Source organism: Lathyrus oleraceus, chromosome 7 (genome assembly GCF_024323335.1).
Source record: "Lathyrus oleraceus cultivar Zhongwan6 chromosome 7, CAAS_Psat_ZW6_1.0, whole genome shotgun sequence".
NCBI classification, from domain to species: domain Eukaryota; kingdom Viridiplantae; phylum Streptophyta; class Magnoliopsida; order Fabales; family Fabaceae; genus Lathyrus; species Lathyrus oleraceus.
In genome coordinates, this window is record NC_066585.1 from 446,657,663 (window position 1) to 446,682,547 (window position 24,885).

A 24,885-nucleotide genomic window follows, 5' to 3' on the forward strand; every position below is an offset into this window, starting at 1 on the left:
TCCGTTTGTATTATTTTATAGATTTTTAAAATAAAAGTCAAACTTCTTTTAATATTCGACGTCTATAATTAACTGATGGTGTAAAATCCTTTTACACTGTCAGTGTATTTCAATTAAACTCTAAAAATATTTTAACTTAATTAATTCAAATCAAATTTATCTTTAAAAAACTATTAAAATATCATCTTCCTTTTTCCCCTCATCTGTCTTAAAAAACTATTATAAAAGTTAATGATTCTTGATTTGATTTTAGCCTCTCTATCTAATTGACCACCGCTATCACGATGAGAAAAACTTCCTCTATGTTTTTGAAACACTAGAATAAATAATCAACAATAATTAACCTCGAATAAGCAATAGCCACTTAAAATAAGCCACGTAGGAACTACGATGCAATCTTGGAAAATTCATGCATCTAAAAGTCAAAATCAACAATTGTGCATTACTAATTCCAAGTCTTTGCAACAAACTACAAGTTTTGACCACCCACCCAAATTCTACGTTAACAAATCTAAGCAAAAATTAATATATTTAATTTAAATTTTATATTAAATTAATAATTAATTTTTATTTTATATTTATTATACAACTATCATGAAATATTAGTATGCATGTTTGACCATAGAATTAGATTCTCTTTTGTAACATGATCACTGATTAACTTTAAATTAATGATCCATGACATGCAATTAAAATCCATGACCATTAAAATCAAAGAATTTTTTCTATAACTAGATTAATGATTTAAATTTTTTATGACTAGATTAATGATTTAGATTTTTTTATGACTAGATTAATGATTTAAACTTTGCGTCTTAATAATGAGTCAGTGAAATGTGGATGATTGAAACTCATACTCTTGCAAATCCAAAAGTTTTAGCATAATACATTTATGTATATCCCTTCGATTTCTATTATAGGTGGTTTTATATTTTTTATCTATAATTATATATAAAAGGTATAAAAGAGTTTTGAATGATTTTTTTTCTTCCAAAATTGCTCTTTAAATAATTTTTTAGCTTTTTTTTACCATAATTATCCTATAAACGATTAACTTCACAATATTTTAAATAATGATATCTTCTCACCATTTATACAATATTTTTTCTTTTTTCAAATGAGTTTATTCACCAAATTTATTAAACAAATAATTTAAATTAAAATCAAAATTAATAAAAAAATCGTTTATATTTTTGACGCGCGTGTTCATTAAAAAAAAGGATAACGAGCACGAGAGTGTCCGTTTAGACGTTAGTACGAGTACGAAAAAACATAATTATTTTTATATAAAAATGAAAAATTATGAAAAGTTTGATAAATTTGTTGTTTATTAATTAATATAAAAAAGATAAATTAAAAAAATTAAAAAAAATTTTAATAATAAATTTGTAAAAAGATATTAAAACTAATAATATTATTGATTCATGAATATTATAGAATAACTTATAATTGTCTTAAATAGTCTTCTGATCTCGATAATGTGTCATATTTTTTATTTCCATCTTTATATATTTTTGAAATAATTTATAAATATTAAAATTCTTTTGTTTTTATTCCTTAAAATTAAAATTTGCAGGAAAATAATTTTCACATAATCTAATTATAGAAATTAAAATAAAAATTTAAAAACTTTATAAAAAAATATATGACAAAAAATAAAAACACGTCAATTTATATTTATATGATGAAATAATTTAATATAATTTTTTTATCAAAACAATTTATAATAAAAAACTCACTGGCATTGAAAAAATTTGTAGCAATTTTTAACACCGGACTTTCTAGAAAGCCTCCTTTCCTTAATCTTTGCTAATAATGTATATATAATATCTCATTACCTTAATATTCACAAAGCCGCATTCTCTTACCAAAACAATAACATTTCATTTTCATCTTCTTTCTTTTCATCAAACACCATCTCCATCTCAAATCTGAAAAACGATTACAATATGTCTGAAATTGAAATTCCTCCATATTTTCTATGTCCAATTTCATTTCAAATCATGAAAGATCCTGTAACAACAGTGACAGGCATAACATACGACAGAGAAAGCATCGAAAAATGGTTGCTCAAGGCCAAAATTTGTGTCTGTCCTGTAACAAACCAATCACTACCAAGAAGCAAAGAGTTTTTGACTCCAAATCACACACTTCAAAGGCTTATCAAAGCATAGATTTCATCAAATGAAGCCAAAGGTGATGATGATGATGATGATCATGTTCCATATCCAGAATATTCTCTCAGTAGAATCCATCTTCAGACGCTTGTTAAGAATCTCGAGGTTCCGAATTGTTTTCGAACCGCAATGGAGAAGATTCATGATCTTGCTAAACAAAGTGAGAGAAATAGAACGTGCATGGTTGAAGTAGGTGTAACCAAGGCTATGGTTATGGTGATTGAAAAGAGTTTCAAAGAAGGTAACACTATTTGCTTAGAAGAAGGTTTGAAAATTATTCGTCTTTTATGGCATGAAGCAGTGATCAAGAACATGATGAAGCCTTTAGTTGGAGAAAACATGGACTTCATCAACTCTTTGACTTGGATTTTGAAAATTTACATTGATAACAACGATGTGAAAATGGTGAATGAAGTTATGCTATTATTAAAGTTGACAATTGAGATCGTAGATTCATCTCTTATAGGAAATTTAAACATTGAATTCTTTAGAGAAATTGTGAGAGTACTTCAAAAGCGAGGATTATTCTCTAAACAAACGATTAAATCAGCGTTACACGTTTTTACTGGCATATCCTCGTTAGGTAGAAACCGAACAAGGATCGTGGAAGTTAATGGAGTATTTGAACTTATTGAATTTGAGCTCGAAAACCCTAAGAAGAGTGTGACCGAGCTTATATTCAACCTTTTAGCGCATCTATGTTCGTGCGCGGAAGGAAGAGAACAATTTTTGAGGCATGCAGCGGGTATAGCGATGGTTACTAAAAGGATTTTGAGGGTTTCGGCCGTAACCGATGACCTAGCGCTTCAAGTAATTTCAGTGATTGCGAAGTATTCAACTTCTAAAAAGACTGTTTTAGAGATGTCGAGGGTTGGAGCGGTTTCAAAGCTTTGCATGGTAATGCAGGCAGATTGTGCTTCTTATTTGAAAGAAAAAGCAATAGACATACTTAGGTTACACTCCACTACATGGAATAATTCTCCTTGCATACAAGTGTATTTTGTAACTAGGAACCAAAGGTGATCAAACATATATATATCCTTACAAAATAGAGTACCTAGCATTTAATTTGTACACTATCAATTGTTACACTCTAAGAATATTTGATTTAAAAAAAATCATAAATTAAATGTTTCACTTGAAGAGGTTCTCATAAAAAAAAATTGTTGCATGCATAACTTGATATATGGGTTATATAGTCTTCAACTTTTTGGAGTGGTATAAATTATCATTCTAAAAGATCACTTAAGATTTGTATAAATTATCTAATGATAAAGGATGTGAATATGTTTGGAACATGAATGAAATATGGGTGCTTGGCTACATGCATGACGACTTTCTTCTTAGAGTTCACCGCATATTAATCTTGTACATGTCATAGTTGTTGGTGCAAAGGTAGAATGAAAGATGAATATTCTATTAAGAATGACGGCTACAAAACATGATAAAAGTTACAATGATTGTCATCCTATTTATAAGCTAAAACTAGGGTTACTAGAATAGGATAAAATACTAAAATACCCTCTAACAAACCTAGGGGCTAAGAAAATAGTACAACTAATAAATATGAATTACTTCTAATACCATCCCTTAATTCATATTCCATCAAAACTTGTAACACCAATTCCATCCCTTAATCTGAGAAATTGATCAGTCTTGATAGCTTTCGTCAGAACATCTGCCAACTGTTTCTGAGTGCTGCAGTGTACAATTTCTAACACTCCCCTCTGAACTTGATGTCTCAGAAAATGATACTTGGTCTCAATGTGCTTGCTTCTCCCATGCAACACTGGGTTTCTGGCAAGATTGATTGCAGACTTGTTGTCAATCATCAGCTTCAGAGGTTTGTTTACTTTAATCTTCAGATCCTGCAATAGATTCAGAATCCACACAGCTTGGCATGCAGTAACAGCACCTGCAATGTATTCAGCTTCACAAGTTGACAACGCCACAACAGGTTGCTTCTTGGAACACCAAGAAATGGGACCTCCCAGAAATTTGAATAAGTACCCAGACGTACTTCTTCTGTCAACTCTGTCTCCACACCAATCAGAATCTGAATAACTCAGAAGTTCTGACTCATCCTTTATTCCAGAAGGAAATAATACTCCATACTTCAGAGTTCCCTTGATATACCTCAGAATCCTGACAGCAGCTTGATAATGGGACCACTTAGGTTTACTCATGAACCTACTAACCATCCCAACTGAATAGCAAATATCAGGTCTGGTATTGCACAAATACCTCAGAGAACCAACCAACTGTTTGAAGGTTGTAGCGTCCACATCCTTTCCATCAGAGTCAGAATCCAGTTTCTGATTTGTATCAGAAGGTGTGACAGCAATCTTACAATTCTTCAGATCAAATCTCTTCAGAAGTTCTAATTCATACTTGAGCTGATGCAAAATAATACCTTTCTCAGAGTATCTGAACTCCATCCCTAGAAAGTATGTCATTTTGCCTAGATCAGTCATTTCGAATTCATTCATCAGAACTTTCTTGAACTTGGCTATCTCCTGTTCAGAACTTCCAGTCAACAGTATATCATCAACATATAAACATACCAGAGTCATATTTCCTTCAGAAGTATGCTGAACATAGACACCGTACTCCATCTCACATTTCTGAAAGCCTTGCTTCTTGAAAAATGAATCAATCTTCTGATTCCAAGCTCTGGGCGCTTGTTTCAATCCATATAGAGCTTTGTATAATCTGTACACCATCCCTTCCTGATTCTTTTTCACAAATCCAGGAGGTTGTAACACGTAAACTTCTTCTTCTAATGGACCGTTCAGAAATGCAGATTTTACATCTAAATGCATCAGAGGCCAATTCCTGTTAGCAGCTATTGCAATCACCATTCTGATTGTTTCATGTCTTGCTACAGGTGCAAACACTTCAGAGTAATCCAGCCCAGGTTTCTGTAGAAATCCTCTGGCTACCAACCTTGCTTTATGTTTGCCAATTGAACCATCTGGCTTTAACTTCTGCTTGAAAACCCATCTGACGCTGATGGCTTTCTTGTCTTTTGGAAGTTCTGTCAGCTTCCAAGTCTTGTTTCTCTCTATAGCATCAAGTTCTTCTTTCATGGCCTTTAGCCAGAGCTTCTGCTTAAGAGCCTCTTCTGTACTTATGGGTTCAGAGTCTACTAACATGGCACACTGAATAACTTCTCCTTCAGAGTCTACTTCAGTGTCTTGCAGCATGTCAAATTCTGCATATCTTCTGGGGATGTTTCTGATTCTTTGTGGTCTCTGAACTTGTTCAGAGTCTTGAGCTTCAGAGTTTCTAGCTTCAGATGGTTGACTTCCTCCAAAGCTTTGACCATCTTCAGGGCCTGGCATATTTCCAGAGTCTGAATTGCCACCAGAATCTGGATTATCATCAGAGTCTGGGTCATCAGAGTCTGGATCATCAGAGTCACCTTCATCTTCTGAGTCTTCTCCAGAGTCAGAATCACTATCAGAATCAGAATCAACGTCAGAGTTTACTCCAACTTCAGAAATTCTTAACTCTGACCTTTCTTCAGAAGTTCTAACATCAGAATCAGATTGAGACTTATCCCAATTCCAAACTTCTGATTCCTTCACAATCACATCTCTGCTGAATTCAATTTTATTGGTTTCTGGACAATAGAGCTTGTATGCACCTGTACTGTGGTACCCTATCAGAATCATCACTTTGCTTCTATCATCCAGCTTCTGTCTTCTGGCTTCTGGAACATGTTTATAGCAAACAGAACCAAACACCTTCAGATGACTAACACTTTGCTTATCTCCAGTCCACTTCTGTATTGGAACTATTTCCTTCAACTTCTTCGTAGGACATCGGTTGAGTACATACGTTGCGGTGGCAACAACTTCTCCCCAGAGCTTCTGAGGAAGTTTCTTCTCCTTTAACATGCTTCTCACCATATCAAGCAAAGTGCGGTTTCTTCTTTCAGCAAGACCATTGTGTTGAGGGGTATAAGGAGCAGTAACCTCATGCTCAATTCCATTCTCCTCACAGAACTTCTGGAACTCTTTGGAGTTATACTCACCTCCACCGTCAGTTCTAAGAATCTTCAACTTCTGACCACTCTGATTCTCAGCCTTCATTCTGAACTTCTTGAATTCATCAAACACCTCGTGTTTAAACTTAATAAGGGATACCCATGTCATTCTTGTGAATTCATCAACAAATAACACAAAGTATTTATTCCCTCCAATCGATGCTACTGGAAATGGACCACACACATCAGAATGTACAACTCCCAAGGCATGTTTTGCTCTTGGAGCAGTTTCTGACGCAAATGGCAATCGTGGTTGTTTTCCTTCCATGCAAACTTTGCATGACTTTTCAGGCTTCTTAATTGCAGGAATTCCATGTACCAACTTCTTTGAATTCAGATGTTTTAAGCTTCTGAAATTCAAATGACCAAATCTTCTGTGCCACAGCTCACTCTCCTTCTCAGCACTTGTTGCACTAAGACATTCTGAGTCTGCAGTTCTGACATTCACCTTGAATGTTCTATTCCTTCCCTGTTCTGACTCCATAATCAACTTCTGATTGCAGTCATACAGCTTCAGAAGATTGTCCTTCATGGTAACTGAAAAACCTTTCTCAATTAATTGTCCCACACTCATCAGATTGCTTCTGATGCCAGGTACATACCACACGTTCTGAATCAATGCTGTTTTCCCATTGTTCAGAATCACTCTGACATTTCCCATACCTTCTGCATTAAGATATTTGTCATCAGCACATCTGATCTTTGTCCTCTTTTCAGAGTCAAAGTCAACCAGCCATTTCTTGTTTCCAGTAAGATGATTTGAACAACCAGTGTCCATATACCACCAGTCTATCAGATCCATATCATCAGATTCAGAGGCCATCAATAGCACAGATTCGTCATCAGAACTTCTGGCTATATTTGCTTCTTCTGATTTTCTCTCCTTGTTTGACCAACAGTCTCTAGCAAAGTGACCAAACTTCTTACAACAGTAACATTGGATCTTCTTCTTGTCATACTTCTCTTTTCCCTTCTGAGCATTCTTTTGTCTATCAAAGGTTGAGCTTTCTGACTTCTGATCACCATCAGATCTTCTCCTGGCTTCTGACTGCTTCTGATACCTCCTATCAGAAGTTGCTTTCAGAGCCTGCTGCTCTACTTCCCTTTCAGAAGTTCTCTCAGTCAAACGCAACTCTTGGGCTTCTAGACTGCTCTGCAGCTCTTCAATTCTCATGGTGCTCAGATCTTTGGAATGTTCTATTGCTACCACAATGTAATCAAATTGAGAGGTAAGGGATCTCAATACCTTCTCCATGATTGTTTCTTCAGAAAGAGTTTCTCCACACGCTTTCATCTCATTAGTGATCAGAATCACTCTGGAGATGTATTCAGAAACTTTCTCATTATTCTTCATGTTGAGATTCTCATATTGCTTTCTCAAGGACTGAAGCTTCACCTTCTTCACTGATGCGTCACCACCATAACATCTAACCAGTGTGTCCCACGCAGCCTTTGCTATCGTTGAATCTGCAATCTTCTCAAAGACATTTACATCAACACATTGATGAATGAAGAACAATGCTTTCTGATCCTTCTTCCTTACTTCCTTCTGCGCATTTTTCTGTTCATCCGTCGCATCTGCTGCTACCGGAACATAACCATCAGTGACAAGATCTAGAACATCTTGAGCACCGAACAGTACACGCATTTGGATCATCCAACGATTCCAATTTTTACCGTCAAATACTGGAAGTTTGGTGTTCATGTTGCCGTTTCCGTTCATCTTTCTACCTTGCACAGTACACTCAGATTTCTCACACAGTGTTTCCCAACCCACAGAATTAAAACTCTGATCAGATTTTGTTCAAGATTCAACACGAATCTAAGAATCAAAAAATCAAACACACAAGACCTCACGTTCACTCGTGTTTCCCGTGTTTCCCAATGAATCCGAACCGGAGCTCTAGATACCAATTGTTGGTGCAAAGGTAGAATGAAAGATGAATATTCTATTAAGAATGACGGCTACAAAACATGATAAAAGTTACAATGATTGTCATCCTATTTATAAGCTAAAACTAGGGTTACTAGAATAGGATAAAATACTAAAATACCCTCTAACAAACTTAGGGGCTAAGAAAATAGTACAACTAATAAATATGAATTACTTCTAATAATAGTTCACATAAGAAGTTTTTCATTTCCAAAACACAAGAACTTTCTTGAACCTCAATAGCCATTTTAAAGTATTTTAATGTTTATTTCTTAGGTTAGATAGAAATATACTCACAAATTCAAAATTTTAAAATATTTTAATGTTTATTTTTTTGGGATAGATAGAAATATACTCACAAACTCAAAATCATATAAAATGTCTGAAGTTTTGAATTCAAATATAAGAGATGATTGGATTGTGATTTAATTTTTCTCAAAAGCGTAAAGATTAAACATATTTTTAAGTTGAGTTTAAAAAACTTGCACTTTGCTCAAATTAAAATAAATAAATAGGATTTCATCACGATTAAATTTTCTAACCGTGGTGAAATGATTTACTCTTATTCAAGAAAGAGAGCTTGCCTTGTCATGTCTCTTCAGTTTATCTTACGAAAATCACATTCAGCGCTTACGAAAATCACTTTGAGCCTTAAAAAGTTTATCATTTCCATTAACGAAGAGAGCCACAAACAAATATCATCTCTAACTCGTTCACCGTTGAATCAATATCCATTTCTTCACCATCACATCTTACGTGGTCGAGTTCTATCAAAATCTCTTCATCTCGTACGAAGCAACGAAATACGAAGAAAAATCTCAAAGGAGGAATACAAATGATACTTGCATGAAGGAAATATGAAACTCATACATATGTAGCCCTTTGACTTCTTCATCAAGTTTTCGATATGTAAAATATCTCTTACATGCATGTAACAAAAATGTTGTTGAGATATGTTTGGTTTATGTTATTGTTGTTAATGATGTTTAGAGCTTAAACCCTAAAGGTTTATTTGCTGATGTTGTTTAAAATGTTAATTAAGGTTTTATCTTAGTTATTTTATTAAGATAAGTGATATGTTTATTATTGTTGTTGTTACTAAGATATTGAAGGTTTTGTGTTATTGAGATATTGAAGTTTTATTGTTGTTGAGATAATGATGGTTTAATGTTGTTGTTGTTATTGAGATATTAAAGGTTTTGTGTTATTGAGATATTGATTTATTTTTGTTATTGACATAATGATTATTTAGTGTTGTTGTTTTTGTTATTGAGATATTGACGGTTTTGTATTATTGAGATATTAAAGTTTTGTTGTGATTGAGATAATGAAAGTTTAGTGTTGTTGTTGTTATTGAGATATGGAAAGTTTTTTGTTATTGAGATATTGAAGTTTTGGTTTTATTGAGATATATGGAAGGTTCTGTGTTATTGAGATATTGAAATTTTATTATTATTGAGTAGAGGTTGTGTATGAACTGTCTTGAGTTCCTTCAGTTGTGTTTAGTAGGTTGTAGAGAAATTGATATGTTGTGGACTATTGTGATCAATGAGGATTTTGAATGTTTGGAATTGTTGTGGAATTGGGATATTTGTATTATGGAAAGCCAAATGTTTGAATGGTTGGTTTGAAATGTGGATTGTATGAAACATGTATGCTAGAATATGAATGGCTTGCTTGGTTGAACTGTATTGGACAAATGTGCTTAGTGACATAATTTTGTGGAATGGTTCTTTGGTAGGTTTTGCATTTGGCATGGACACTTGAGGGTCAAGATGACTTAAAGACTTTAGGTAAAATGGTTGACTTTAGTCAACTAGTTGACTAAAAAGTCAACAGTTGACAAACTCAACTATAGGTTAGAAACTAGGGTTTTTTATTGTTCGATGTAAATGTAAGGACTTATGTAAATGACTTATAATGTAAACGAGGTTTTGAATGAATATGACATGGTTTAAATGAAACAATGATTTATGTGACTTGTTCAAATACTAAGCAATATAAATAAACCTTGATTTAATGGACTAAAATGCATAGATGAACCAACAATTATGACTCATAATGCCTTAAGAATCTCAATGGATCAAAGACAAACCAAGGACCAAAATACCAATGTACTGATGCAAGCATGAATCCAAAAATCAGTGACCAAGGACTGATGATCTTGACAACACCATATGGATGAAAGCAATGACCATGAATCAAAGACTTAAGATCTTGGAAACACCGTATGGAAGGATGCTTGAACAAAACCTTTGACCATATGAAATCCCAAACAAGTTGAATGACATGATGTATGACAAGATGATCAAGAGCCTCTTCCCAATGATCTAGGGTTTCAATGAATCCTATGATCAAAATCAACTCAAAATAGAACCCAAGTACCAAGCATCCCTAATTAGGGTTTCATGATGCACACCCCCTAATTAAGGTCTTCAAACTAAGCATAGAGCTTCCACGTTCAATCTCCCAACACATGGACCCACAACTACAATTTAGTGACCAAATAAATGCTCAAGAGGTCAAACATAAGATCCCAGAGGAATAAAGCCCCAAATTAGGTTTTTTATGCACAAATGAATGTCATGATGTGGTCTCCTTGAACCAAGGTCCCAAAGATCAAGGAATTAGGGTTTCACCCTACCTGATTCCATATGAAGAGACATATCACATCTCTAGGACTTAATTCGCAAGCAAACCCTAGCTTTTGTTAGCCACAAAGTTTTAATCTATAATGATTATGATAAAGTGTTAACATGAATGAATGATGCACATGAATGGGGCATGAATGAGTGCAGATGAATCTTAAGTCCTATGTTAGATGAAAAATGAAAATGAGAGGAAACTGTTTAGGGTATGACACATATCTACTCTAGGCGGAGTCTTCGTATAAAACCTATCGCAATGTGCAACCCCTTAGCCCATACTACACAACATCCTTTCTAACTTATGTTTCTTCTCAAGCTCGGGTGTGGAGTTTCTCTAAATGAGCAGTCCCAAATCAACATGATAGATAAATATAAAATAAAGCATTAAAATAGAATATATAAAAAATAAAAAAATAAAAAAATAAAGAAAATATATAAACATGCAAAAAAACACTCAACCTAAAACTAAAAGGAATGGACTTGACTCGTAAGATAGTCCCTAGTAGAGTCGATACTTGTCATGACGCGAAAAATGTCTGTGCGTACTAACACTCAAAACTAACTTCATAGTTTTCACATAAGTTTTATTTTTAAAGGGAAACATCGATAAAACCCTTGAAGAACGAAAACATGGTCGTTGCAACCAGTTTCAAGTTCGGGAGTCGGTTATATGAGGGGAAGGTATTAACACATCTCACATCTGTTGTACTCAATGAGAACCTTCTAATTAGTTTTAGGTGAAGTGTTTATCATAAGATTTTTTCAATTTTCTGTTTGTTAAAAGATAATTGCGAAAAGGGGAAAATTTTAGTTTTTTATTAATAGGATTGACGAGATGCTGAGTCTCGCTCCTACGTATCTCCAGGTGCGATAGAGAACTCAAGGCTACATAGTTATTTGTATAAAAATGTTTTTGTATTTGTTTCTTTTAGAGAATAGTGTTAGATCGCATTTGAGCGGTTAAACATCTGCTTGTATGCTCACACTATGGAGGTTGAAGCATCTGTTTGTATTTCGCGTTGAAATGAATTAAACACCATTAATTTTGTGAAAAATAGTTAGTTTTGAATTCACAAGGGAAAAAAGTTAATTTGATGAGTTGAGATTGATTTTAAATTTATTGTGAAAATCTGTTTGTGGAAGAAAAATAATTGTTCAGACGAAGCGTGCGTTAAACCCTCGATTATTCAAGAAAACAAGTGAATGTGCATTCACTCATTCCTGCCTATTTAGTTAGAAATATATTAAAGGGAATTTAATTCAAAAAGTAATAAAAACTATTTTTGTATTTTTATTAAACTTTTTTTTTGTTGGTATTTTGATATTTATTGATTTTATTTTCTAAATAATAATTAAAAAAAAAGCTAAAAAAAACAAAGGGGTGCAAATAAGAAACAAGGTGGTGTGAAACCAAACAAAATCAAAGGCCCAACCCAAGGGAGTCTATCTGACAAAAAAAAACTAAGAGAGAAAGGCGTGGCCTTCAGACTAATTAGAATGCCTATAATCAATCTAAAATAAGACTTGTTTGACTGTGTGATCAAAGGTCAAAGGGCTCTAGGTGAGCCAAGTGGCAAACATCAGCGCATCAAGGGATGGAGTATTTAAGCACATTCCCCTTCAAAAGTCTCTCATTTTTCTCTTTTCTTTATCTCTCCTTTCTCCCCTTCTCTCTTTCTCTCTATGTTCTCTGAAACTCTTTCAATTCTCTCTAAAAAAACACCACCTTAAAACCTTCGGCCACCCTTAACTCAACCGTACCAACCACTACCTTCAACTATGTTCTTCATGTTCTTCATGAACATGGAAAACATAAACCCAAAACCAAGAACATAAATCCAGAACCAAGAACATCAACCCTCAACCCCCATCCACCACCCTAAGACCATCGTCCTACCTAACAACCACCGCCCCCTTCATCATGTTCATAAAGAACACAATGAATCTTCATCTTCTTCCTTCATCTAAACCCTAAACCTGCCCAGAATCACACTTAACCTAACCCAAATCCAAAAATAACACCATCAATCCATATATTGTAACCCATTGAACCTAAATCCACTACGCCAAATAAGGGAAAAGAGGGCGCTTTTTTTGGCCTATAACAGCGCTTTAAAGCGCCCTCTAATCTGGCGCTGGCATAGGTAAAGACAACGCTTTTTTCCTGGTGAAAGCGCTCTCTAAAGTGGCTCTTTAAGCCCTTTAAGGGCCACTTTAGAGGGCGCTTTTTAAAGAAAGCGCCCTCTAAAGTGGAAACTTTTAAGGGTTTAGAGGGCGCTTTTACTGGAAAGCGCCCTCTAAAGTGGAAACTTTTAAGGGTTTAGAGGGCGCTTTTACTGGAAAGCGCCCTCTAAAGTGGAAATTTAAAGGGTTTAGAGGGCGCTTATTTTGGAAAGCGCCCTCTAAAGTGGGTGGTTATTTTAATTTTTTTTTTAAAAAGCGCTATATTTTTTTATTTATTTTAGACAACCTGTATATTGAAGCAGTACACCTAAAACTGTATAATTAGAAGCCCTTTTTCACACATTGCATTCAACAAGCCTTATATACAACAATCCATACATATACAACAATCCACTGATATATAATCGTTTAACTTCTAAAGATTCTAAATATACAACCAATTCATAACTTAAAAAGAAATAAAACTAAGTAGCAAAAGCATCTCTGAGATGTATGTTTTTTTTGCTAGCCGCAGTCTTCTTAGCAACAACCTCTTTTTGTTCAATATCAATAGCATGAACCTAAAATATCATAAAATTAGTTAGGTGAAGTATAAGATCAAGAATTAACATTTTCTATGCATAAATATCATATAATTGCGTTTATACCTTTTTTTTTATGCAACTGACTCGATTTGCTGTAATAAAAGCCATTTTACCTGTAATAAAGAAAACAATTAAAATCATTTGACCTGTACCTTTTTCACTAAGTTCTCTTTCTTTTCTTGGTTGGAATATGTTCTACATGTCTCTTAATAACACGGACGGTTGGATTGATCCAAATACCCTCATTATGATCATTTCTAATATATGAATCATTTGATATAATATTCTCATCTTGATCATTTCTGGTAAACGATTCAATCTCAACATCAATATCACCTTGATCTCCAGTGTTTTCATCAATTACTTTGTTGGAAAAAAGAACTATAGACCATTTCGTACTTTTCGGATCATTGACATAGAACACTTGTCTAGCTTGAGAGGCTAGAATAAAAGACTCATCTTTGTATCCCACCCTATTAAGATCCACTTGCAAAAATCCTGACTTATCCATTCGAATTCCGTTATTATTTTCAACCCACTTGCAACCAAATATAGGAATCTGAAACTTCTCATAATCAAACACCCAAATGCGCTCGATAACACCAAAATACGACAGATTTGCAAATTTGGGGTTTAAGTCCTTCACACTTGAGATGTGCATTGCTTCAGCTACCACGGTGACACCACTATTCTGCATAGTACTTTTATCATCTTGTTCTTTGGTATAAAATGTGTATCCATTAATCGCGTATGCGCTATAAGAAAAAACATGGAAACTTGGACCATATGCTAAGCATCTCAACCTTTCTGTTATTGAAGCGGGATCTGAATAATACTTTGAATAAATATGATCCTTAAACCAAGGTATAAAACATCGATTGTGCTCTCGTACTATCCAATTTTCATTTCTATTGGGATTTAAACCTCGGAGAACATCCTTGTGAATTTCAACATACGGCTCAACCTCATTCTCATTGTGCAGAACATACAAATGCACTTGATCCCGTTCGACCCTTGATACTGCCACGATTTTATTTCCAATTAGATTTTTTCCTTCTTTCTTTTCGACAAGCTGAGACTTGGGGAGTCCGGTTGACTGAACATTAGACAAATATTCAGTACAAAACTCAATCGCTTCTTCAACAATGTATCTTTCAACCATACAACCTTCTGGTCGACTTCGGTTCTTCACGTACCCTTTTAATATTTTCATATAACGTTCAACAGGGTACATCCATCTCATATAAGCTGGTCCACACAATTGTGTCTCTTTCACAAGATGAACAACTAGATGTACCATTATGTCAAAAAATGATGGAGGAAAAAACATTTCAAGCTCACACAAAGTAATAACGATTTCTTTTTGCAACATTGGTAAGATCGCGGGATCGATCATCTTACTGCAAATTGACTTGAAGAAAGAACACAACTTAGTTATAGAGCTTCTTACTTTTTCTGGAAGAATAGAACGTATACCTATTGGGAGAAAATGTTCCATTATAACATGGCAATCATGGGTCTTTAAACTCTTTAACTTGAGGTCTTTCATAGACACAAGTCTTCTAATATCTGAAGAGTACCCTTCTGGAACTTTAACTTCACTTAGAACAATTCTCGTTACTTTTCTCACCATGCAAATTCCAACATGTATAACTTCGATCAATTCCATGCCTCATTAGATGCGATGTCAACTGAACTGCGTCAACCCGTTTCCCATAACAACAACCCAAGCAAGGACATATCATTCTACTGGGGTCTTCGACGTGCGCAACGGCAAACTTAACGAATTCTGATACCCCATTCTCGTACTCTCTCGACAATCGATTGGAAGACATCCATGTATTATCCATTACTAATTAGAATAAACAAAAAACAATTTCAGAAGAGAAACCAAAAATGGGATGAGACAAAACAATTTCGCTTTATTGAGTTAGTCTCTGTGCAGGGCATTCATGTCTCCAACAACAACCCAAAACCAAAACAACTTTGGTTTATTGAGTTAGTTTCTCAACATTTTCAGATATCTCTGACTTCAATAGCATGAGAATGTATGAACCATGCATTAAGCATTAGTGGTATGCACTAATTTGTAGCATAGTTATATATCATCATATAGTTTTTACAAAAGATAAACATTGACTAGAAAATATATATGTAGAATTGTATAATGGTCTAACTGAAAGCTAACAGAAGAATAGTCGACTCTAATTTACTCTATCAAATAACATCCATACCTAAACTTCTTAAGTTACTAGCTACGCTATGTATGCTAGAATAAATACACTCATAAGCTGCATAGTGTACCTTTGATTGGTAGAAGGTGTTTTAGATATTGCTGTCTCCTTTTTCTACATCGAGAAACAAATGGAACAGTTGGTGAAATTTAACCCATAATGCCTAGTCTCCATTGCTAGCATTGCAACACAATAATTATTGTTGAGAATACTCAATAAATGTATGAACCAAGAAAAATGAAACCAAAAATGAACAATAGCGAACATCAGAAGAGAAACCAAGTAATATGAAGATTAGAAAAATACCTATGGTGTCAAAATCGAACAGCTAACAACGAATTAATAGAAGGAGGAAACGTCGTAGATCTAACAGAGGTGGAAGGAGAACACCTTAGAAGTAGCGAAAATCGTAGCAGTGAGAACCCTAACGTGAAAAAGAACGAAAATAACAGAGAGTGAAATAACAAAACGCGCAGTATGTTATAATTTTAATGTTTACTAAAGGGGACCTTAGAGGGTGCTTGTGGAAAAAAAGCTCCCTCTAAAGGGGGCCTAAGAGGGCGCTTATGAAAGCGCTCTCTAAGGCTTTCCAAAAGCGCTTTATAAACTGGAAATGCACATGGACTTATAGAACGCTTTTTTAAAAGCGCCCTCTAAGGGTAACCTTAGAGGGCGCTTTCTAAAAAGCGCCCTGTATTGTTGTCCCTCTATCTCCTCCTTATTTTTTCGCTTCACCTTAGAGGGCGCTTTATTACAAAAGCGCCCTCTAAAGTGCGCTGTCTATTCCAGTTGTTCGCTCCTTATTTTTTCGCTTCACTTTAGAGTGCGCTTTTGTAATAAAGCACCCTCTAAGGTGCGCTGTCTATTCCAGTTTTTGGCGTAGTGATCAAACTTAAAAAAAAACAATCAACACCTAAATTCTTTAAATCCTAAAACCTTAATTCTAGCTCTTATTGCACCTAAACCGCCCTAAACCTTTCCCAGACCAAATTAAAACAACCTAGGCAACTCAAAGACATGTATTCATCATAAAAATAACATTTGAATACCAGATCAAAAAACATCATCACATATTCATAATTAAGCAACCTCTATAGGGCATATACTATAACGATAAGTGAAAGAAGGACCAAGCTGGAGTGCAATGAACTCCTTTGTGTAAGTCTCTCCCTTTTTATCTTTCTTTTATTTTTCTTTTGTTCCTTATGACTCCTTCTCTAACTTCTTTCTTTTATTTTTTTGTGCGAGCAACACTGTGTGGAATGAAGGCTAGGGTTGTTTAGACAGAGTTTGTCTTCAATATGAAGGAAAAAAGATTATTTTGTGTGTGTAGAATTCTGTATCTTTTTTTGTGTCCCTTTGTATGTAAGTCTCTTAAGTTTATATAGGTAAAAAATAGGTTTGCATTCAATTTGATGTTCTGTTTTAGGATGTTTTAGGAAGTTTGTGATGGAATTTGAATATGATTTGATTCAAATTGTAACTTAGGATTCAAGTTTGTGTAGTTTAGAAAATACCAAATGTAACTGAACTCTACAGTAATATGTAAATTAATGAAGTTTTGATTTTTTTTTATTTGATTTGGTTTGATCTCATTTTGGCAAGCTTGGACGAGATTTTGGTGTTTTAGGATTTTTAGACAAAACAAAATAATAAAATTAAAATTAAAATTAAATTAAAAAGATTGATCCAAAAAATAAAATAAAATGACTTATTAAGAATGATTAATCAAAATGATTAATTAATAATAGAATGATTAAAAAACTAAATAAAAGAAAAGAAAAAAAAAATAAAATATAAATGCTTAAACAAAATTAAAAAGAAATGGATAAGAAAAAGTCATAATGATGTCCTTTGACTTTTACTCAACTGGATTGACCTTTGACTCAGACACATGCAATTTATTCCACATGATTGACTCAGATAAAGCAAAATTCACAAAAAGGCACATGTCACATATAAAGGCATCTGACATATACATAACAGACTCAAGACAAAACCAAAATGACTTAGATGCACCAAAATGATTAAGATGAATCTAAATGACTCAATCAAAGATCAAATACTCTAACAAAGTGCAAATTACATAGTCAGAGGCTCAATGTCTCAGACAAATTCAACTAAAATAGATATAATTGATGACCTAAAATAGAAAGCTATGATAAAAAGTGGTAGACAAAATTTAGGGTGTAACATAGAAATTTAACCTATTTCATGTGCATGAAACACGACATTTTTTCTAAAAACACCTTAGAATTACCATCTTTAGAGTTGAAACCACATATCGAAAATGAAATTATACGAGGAAAAGATCTTGTTTCAACGGTTAAATAATCAACATTAATTTGGAGTGATAGAATTTAACGTTGTTTTCCAATTTCTTGGAGAAGGATAAAGACAACTTGTGATTAAAAATGACTTCGAATTCAAAAAAACTAACAATATAGATTAAGTTAGTTGGCAAGATGGTAATAGATGATAATATATATATATATATGCTAATGCTAACATGTGCCCCAATGACACAAGTTAATGACTTATTTGTAGAAATATTCTCTTGGAATGCGTGTATTTAATTTTTTGAAACTTAAAACATTATTTTATTCCACACAAAATTTCTAATTGTAATATCCTTAACTTGTGCCTTAAGAGCACAAGTTAATAAGACCTATATATATATATATATATATATATATATATATATATATATATATATATATATATATATATATATATTATATATTATATATATATATATATATATATATATATATATATATATATATATATATATATATATATATATATATATATATATATATATATATATATATATATGAGAATGCATTTTGTATATGAGAATAAAAAGAAAATATCTCAACCATTAAATTAAAGTAGATTAAAGTGTATAGTTGAGATTTAGGACTAGTTTGTTTTAGCTTTAAAAAATGGATTTTTTCTTTGTATTTTTGAAAATGGATTCTACAAAAATATTTTTCAAAATATTATAAGTTTTTTTTAATTTGTTTTTTATAAATTAAAAGATTGAATTGTTTAGTCTATAACATAAATATACATTATTGAAGATCAAAACATAGTCAAAATCACAATTTTTTCAAAAAGTTGTATCTTAAAAATTATTTTTATGAAAAGCTATTTGAAATAGATTCAAAATTAAGTGATTTTTTGAAAATTTGATATCCAAAAAAAGTTTTGATAAAATGATGAAATATCTAAAATAACATTTTAAGAATAACTATTCAAATCAAATTTTCATTTGAAGTTTTTATGAAAAATTTATTTGTAAATTTTTTTTACATTTAAATATGTAACACTATAAAAATTATTTTTAAAAAAAGACAAAACAAACTGACCCTTAAATTGAATGATTTGACATATTTCCACTACAGAGAAGTTAGAAAGACACATTTACCATTTGTCTCCATTCAGTGTGTGCATATTAGGGGTGGACAAGAAAAACCCACCCGAGAATAACCAACCGAACCGGTTGTAGGTGGATGTTTCGGGTCGGGTTAATTCGGTTTGACGGGTTGGACGGGTGTTGCAAACGGGTTCAGAGGGGTATGTGTGGTCGGGTTCGGTTTTGATTTTTTGGCCCAACAAAATCCGAGCCCGACCGATTCCATTACATTACTATTACTATCAAGGAGAATTTTGGCACCTTGACCCAACAAAATCAGATTGCAAAATCAGAACTTGCGCCGTCTACTCTACCCTGAACCTAAAGCTTGCGCCGTCCACCGTCCACCCTGAACTCTGAAGCTTGCGCCGTCCACCCCTCTGAAGCTTGCACCGTCCACCCTGAACCCCAAAGCTTGCGCCGTCCACCCCTCTGAAGCTTGCGCCATCCACCCCTCTGAACCCCAAAGCTTGCGCCGTCCACCTCTCCGAACCCTAAAGCTCCGTCCACCCCTCTGAACCCTAAAGCTTTAGCGTCGTCACCTTGCTTCATCTCCAAAAGTAAAACAATTGTCAGTAAAACCTTGCTTCAGCTCAATTGGCTCATGAGGTTATGGCTATTCAGGTAAACAGTGACTCCCAAACAGAGAATACTTTTCAATAAAAATATAATTCTGGGTATAAACTTCCTATCATGATCACAATTGTCCTATTTTTAACTTATTCCCGACCGATGTGTTCGATCAATTTGGGATGCTAAAAAGAATCTTTCTAGCTTGCTGTTTTTCTAGCATCCACATGTCATATTCTGCTGGTGGTGTCGGAGGGAGTCCATGATGACAAGTTGTGGCATTTGATGTCAACGGTATGTACATTGCTCTAAGTTTGCTTGTGATTCTTGCAGATGCTTCAATGTTGTGTTTAATGCCTGTGTGATGATTTCATGTTATGCTGAAGTATGCAGTCATCTGAAAAACTGTTGTGCCTATTGGTTTCATCTTTTATTATTTAATGCATTTGATGGGTATCTTCTTCTGAGCTCAATTTTGGCTTAAGGAATTGGGCTAATAGATCAAGGCCTTCTCTTACTTTCTTGCCTATACTTTATCTTTTCTCAAACATGCCCTGAATTTGTTAATTCAGGTGGCGGGTTTGTTTTGGGGTATCTACCATACCTGCAGCTATACTTGCTCTGGCTATGGTCTTTTGTGCAGAAAGTCCACATTGGTTATACAAGGTTGACACCTAATACTATTTCATATTATATTTATAACTTCTTGCTCCTAAATTTGTTTGAATCACTTGAAATCTCTGTTAATCAAGCTGTTACTCTGTTGAAGTGCTCTATGTGTCTTTTTTACATTTACAAATAAGTGCAAGCTTCATTATCTAGTTTTCTAGTGAATGATCAAATAATCTCTGTTAATCTAGTTTTATAACTACTGAGGAATATTCAGATTGTGTTTATAGTTCTTGAAGGCTTCTACTCGCTTATATGCATGTCCTCATTTTCCTTACTAATAGAAGACTGGAGGAATAGTTTTAACTGTTTACATATTCTCCAATTCTCTTTCTAGCCATCTCTGACATGATTTGCAATAGTTCTTGGTTTTTGTTAATTAGCAAGACAAATATTCATCCTGTGTTGCTTCGATCTATCATCCTTTTGACAGTCCTCGATCATTTATCTCTTTTGTCATATAGCAAGGAAGAACTGCTGAAGCTGAAGTTGAGTTTGAAAGGCTTCTGGGTGTATCCGAAGCAAAGTTTGCAATATCACAGTTATCCAAGGTAGATAGAGGTGACGATACTGATACTGTGAAGTTCTCTGAATTGCTTCATTGTCATCATTCTAAAGTTATATAGTTTTTTATGTCTATCTCTAGGAAAGTCGCGTCATTGTGTGTTTATGTCATTGTTATTAGCTTGTCACTGGTTTCTTTAGGTATCCAAAAGTCATTTTTTATTCACGAGTTCGTTTTGCAGTTGTTTTTATTGGATCAACCCTATTTGCTTTACAACAGCTATCTGGTATAAATGCTGTGTTTTATTTCTCTTCAACTGTTTTTAAAAGTGCTGGAGTACCATCGGATGTTGCAAATGTGTGCATAGGATTTGCTAATTTGACAGGTACAATTTCATTTTCATTCTAATAGCATTAAGTTGTTGTATTCTCAAATGCTAATTTTTTTTCCTGTTTATCTCAGGATCTATCATTTCAACGGTTTTGATGGATAAACTTGGAAGGAAGGTTCTACTCTTTTGGAGTTTCTTTGGCATGGTAAATTATGCATAGATGTTCTATTATATCTTTTCTTAATAATCCAGTCGTAACATATCATCATATTAAAGGTGATTTTCACACACATCACAATATGGTACCCAGAAACAAGTTATCCTTTTGTAAGTCCTGACTTGGTGTTTATTATAAAATTTGAAAAATATGAACAATTATATTATTACTTTTACAATGAATATCTACAACTCCAAGACTTAATTGGATTTCCTCAAGATTAGGAGCAAAACAGTAGCAGCTAAACTATCTTCAGAATTATATCTAAATAATAATGAAGGAAAAAACAAATTATATTATAATTACAATCAAAAGTAACGAAGAGGGGAAATATCGTTTGGCATGTGAACCAATGCAAGCACACAACATTACAAAACTGTGGGAAATTTCCTTTATTGTGTTATGATGCTTTAATTATCTTATCTTGTTATTGTATATAAAAAAGATTAACCTGGTCTTTAATCTGAATTTTAATATATTTATATATACACTGTATAGGCGATATCAATGATCATTCAAGCCACAGGAGCAAGTTCACTTTTACTAAACACGGGAGCTCTGTACCTATCTGTTGGTGGCATGCTAATGTAAGTATGCTGTAACTATGAATACAGATCTTGATTCTTGATAGATGCATCTGTAGTGAAAATTATGAGTTAAACAAAATTCATATTTCTAGAAATAGTGACATGACATTTTATTAGCCGGAGAGAAGTTGCTTTTATTAATGATTTAAGGTCACTAGTGGATGATGTTTTGAAAAGAGAACTATTGAGGATGTCTTGGATACAAAAAACAATAATAATCATTGATGTCACTTGGAACAGTCACGCGATTAAAAAAAACTTGGAACCATCTGTTGGTGTAAGCCCTAGAGGCCAATACATTTTGGTACTTGTATCGAATAATAAAAGGCATTCTCTTTATTATGATTGATTAATAAAGTCCCTGGAATAGATAGTCCGTTTAATGTATTAAGTGTGACTTAATCATGAGAACACATTAAACATAAGGACATTATTCCTAAAGTATCCGTAGTCGAGCTTTAGTGTGAAGTGGGATAACATTAAAGCATTAAGACTATTATGTTTGTAGACTGATGATCACATCTCATGGATCATGGATAAAGAGTTATCAAGTCTTAGACATAGGTATGAATATTAAGAGTAATATTTATACCGGATTGACCCGCTATGAGAATACTATATAGAAAGTTATGCAAGGTGTCATAAGTTATTCTCATGGTGATAATAGTGTATTCCACTCTTCCACCTGAAACCACTATGGATCCTAGATGTAGAGTCGAGTGCTTTATTGCTGATCCAACGTTATCCGTAACTGGATAACCATAAAGGCAGTTGATGGGTACTCCACAAAGCATGCTGAGGGACATGAGTGACCTAGATGGAATTTGCCCATCCTGCATAACAGGATAAATGTCTATGGGCCCAATATTGAACTAGACAAGGATGACACGGTCTATGCCTTGTGTTCAATATAGACATAAGGGCAAAAGGGTAATTATACACATAATTATTATCACAGATGGTTTTGTCAGATCACATGACATTTTCGTGTCTTGGGTAGCAGTGATGTGTTGCTAGATACCGCTCACTGTTTATTATGTTAAATGCGTGATTTAATATAATTGTCAACGTCACGAAAACCTACAGGGTCACACACAAAGGACGGATTGATGAGAGATAGAGTAACTAAGGAATACCGTAAGGTACGGTGCCCTTAAGTGAGTTATAGAGCATCGTAAGGTACGATGTACTTGAGTAGAATACGAAATATGGTAAGGTACCATGAGCTTAAGTGATTTTGGGCATATTATAAGATATGAGCCAAAATACACTTAAGTGGGCTTTTAGCTTGAAGCCCACACAAGTGGTTCTATAAATAGAACCCTTGTGCAGAAGCAAAAATTTTGCGGTTGCATTATTTTCGTTTTCTCTCTCTCTCTCTCTCTCTCACTCAAAGCCTTCATTCATACCAGCTAGCACTGAGATTGAAGGAACCCGTTCGTGTGGACTGAGTAGAGACGTTGTCATCGTTCAACGTTCGTGATCGTTTAGTGGATCTGCATCAAAGGGTTTGATCGTCACAAGAGATCTGCATCAAAGGGTTTGATCGTCACAAGAGATCTGCACCAAAGGATTCAACCGTCACAAGAGGTAAATATTCTATCACTGATCATGACCATTCGTAAGGATCTCTAAAGGAGAAAATTTTAATTTCCGCTGCGCTTTGGGTCGCAAATTCTCCTTCACCGTCACCTTTGGCTAGGGTTGTATGCAGTGCATGTTGGGCAGACATTGCCAGAAAATGAACACTGACGTTTTTTCTTCTTTCATGCAGGTTTGTCTTTACATTTGCTCTTGGAGCTGGTCCAGTTCCAGGTCTACTTCTAACAGAAATCTTTCCCAGTCGAATCAGAGCCAAAGCCATGGCATTTTGTATGTCTGTACATTGGGTAATTTTCTTCTGCTTGTTTGTAATTTATGCTCTGTTCTATTACAAATTAGTCAAAGTTACATCGTCTGCACACCGTTTAGTCTAACCAAGTTTGATAAATTATGTTATACTTTCCTGAATTTTACCATGGTTGAATTGAGAAAATGAAGACTTCTAAAGTTCATTGCAATTTTGTACAGGTCTGTAATTTCCTTGTTGGGTTACTGTTCTTGCGTTTACTGGAGAAACTTGGTCCACAACTGCTTTACTCAATGTTTGCTACATTCTGCATGATGGCAGTAATCTTTGTAAAAAGAAATGTGGTGGAAACCAAAGCGAAATCACTTCAAGAAATTGAGATAGCACTTCTTCCCCAAGACTAGAGCTTCTTACAAAAACCCATTCACTGCAGTAATTTTGCATAATTTGGGGGCTATCATAGTGTCGGCTATGAGCATATTATGAACAAATGTTAACAATGATTGTTCAATCCATTTCCGAAAAATGCAGCAATTTCTTTCATAAGTTTTAAGATATATTGTTTTATTTTTTTGTTCATAAGTAAACTAAAAGTTTAAAGACTAGTATAAAATTGTGCTATTTAAATCCTAGATAAAATCCACTTGTGTTGGGTTTATTTTGGAATGAGCTCAATTATTTTTAAAACCGAATAAACCGCATTATGAAACCGAACCGAACAAAACCGAAACCGAAAATAACCGAATTGCAAACCGGTCGGTTTTGGTTATGTTTTTTCCAACCGATGGTTAGGTCGGATTGGGAATTTGGGTCCGAAAACCGATCCAACCCAACCGATGTCCACCCCTAGTGCATATATCGCCTCATCTTCATGTTATTCTATTTGATTAAGGTATTACTTTTACAATTTGTTTATTCATTCACA

At 34.0% G+C, this 24,885-nt stretch overlaps 1 protein-coding gene and 1 pseudogene across 1 annotated transcript; both read left to right on the forward strand.

Annotated features, from left to right (window-relative positions):
• The first annotated feature begins 1,859 nt into the window (after nucleotides 1-1,859).
• On the forward strand, nucleotides 1,860-3,200 carry LOC127107569 (E3 ubiquitin-protein ligase PUB24-like; annotated as a pseudogene).
• Nucleotides 3,201-19,836: 16,636 nt separating this feature from the next.
• LOC127104288 (probable plastidic glucose transporter 2) lies at nucleotides 19,837-24,481 on the forward strand. Its single transcript, XM_051041477.1, has 8 exons — nucleotides 19,837-19,856; nucleotides 20,375-20,468; nucleotides 20,936-21,074; nucleotides 21,206-21,361; nucleotides 21,439-21,512; nucleotides 22,023-22,111; nucleotides 23,886-24,000; nucleotides 24,182-24,481. The coding sequence occupies exons 1-8, from the start codon at nucleotides 19,837-19,839 to the stop codon at nucleotides 24,362-24,364; spliced, it is 870 nt and encodes a 289-aa protein (XP_050897434.1). The 3' UTR covers nucleotides 24,365-24,481.
• Nucleotides 24,482-24,885: the final 404 nt, after the last annotated feature.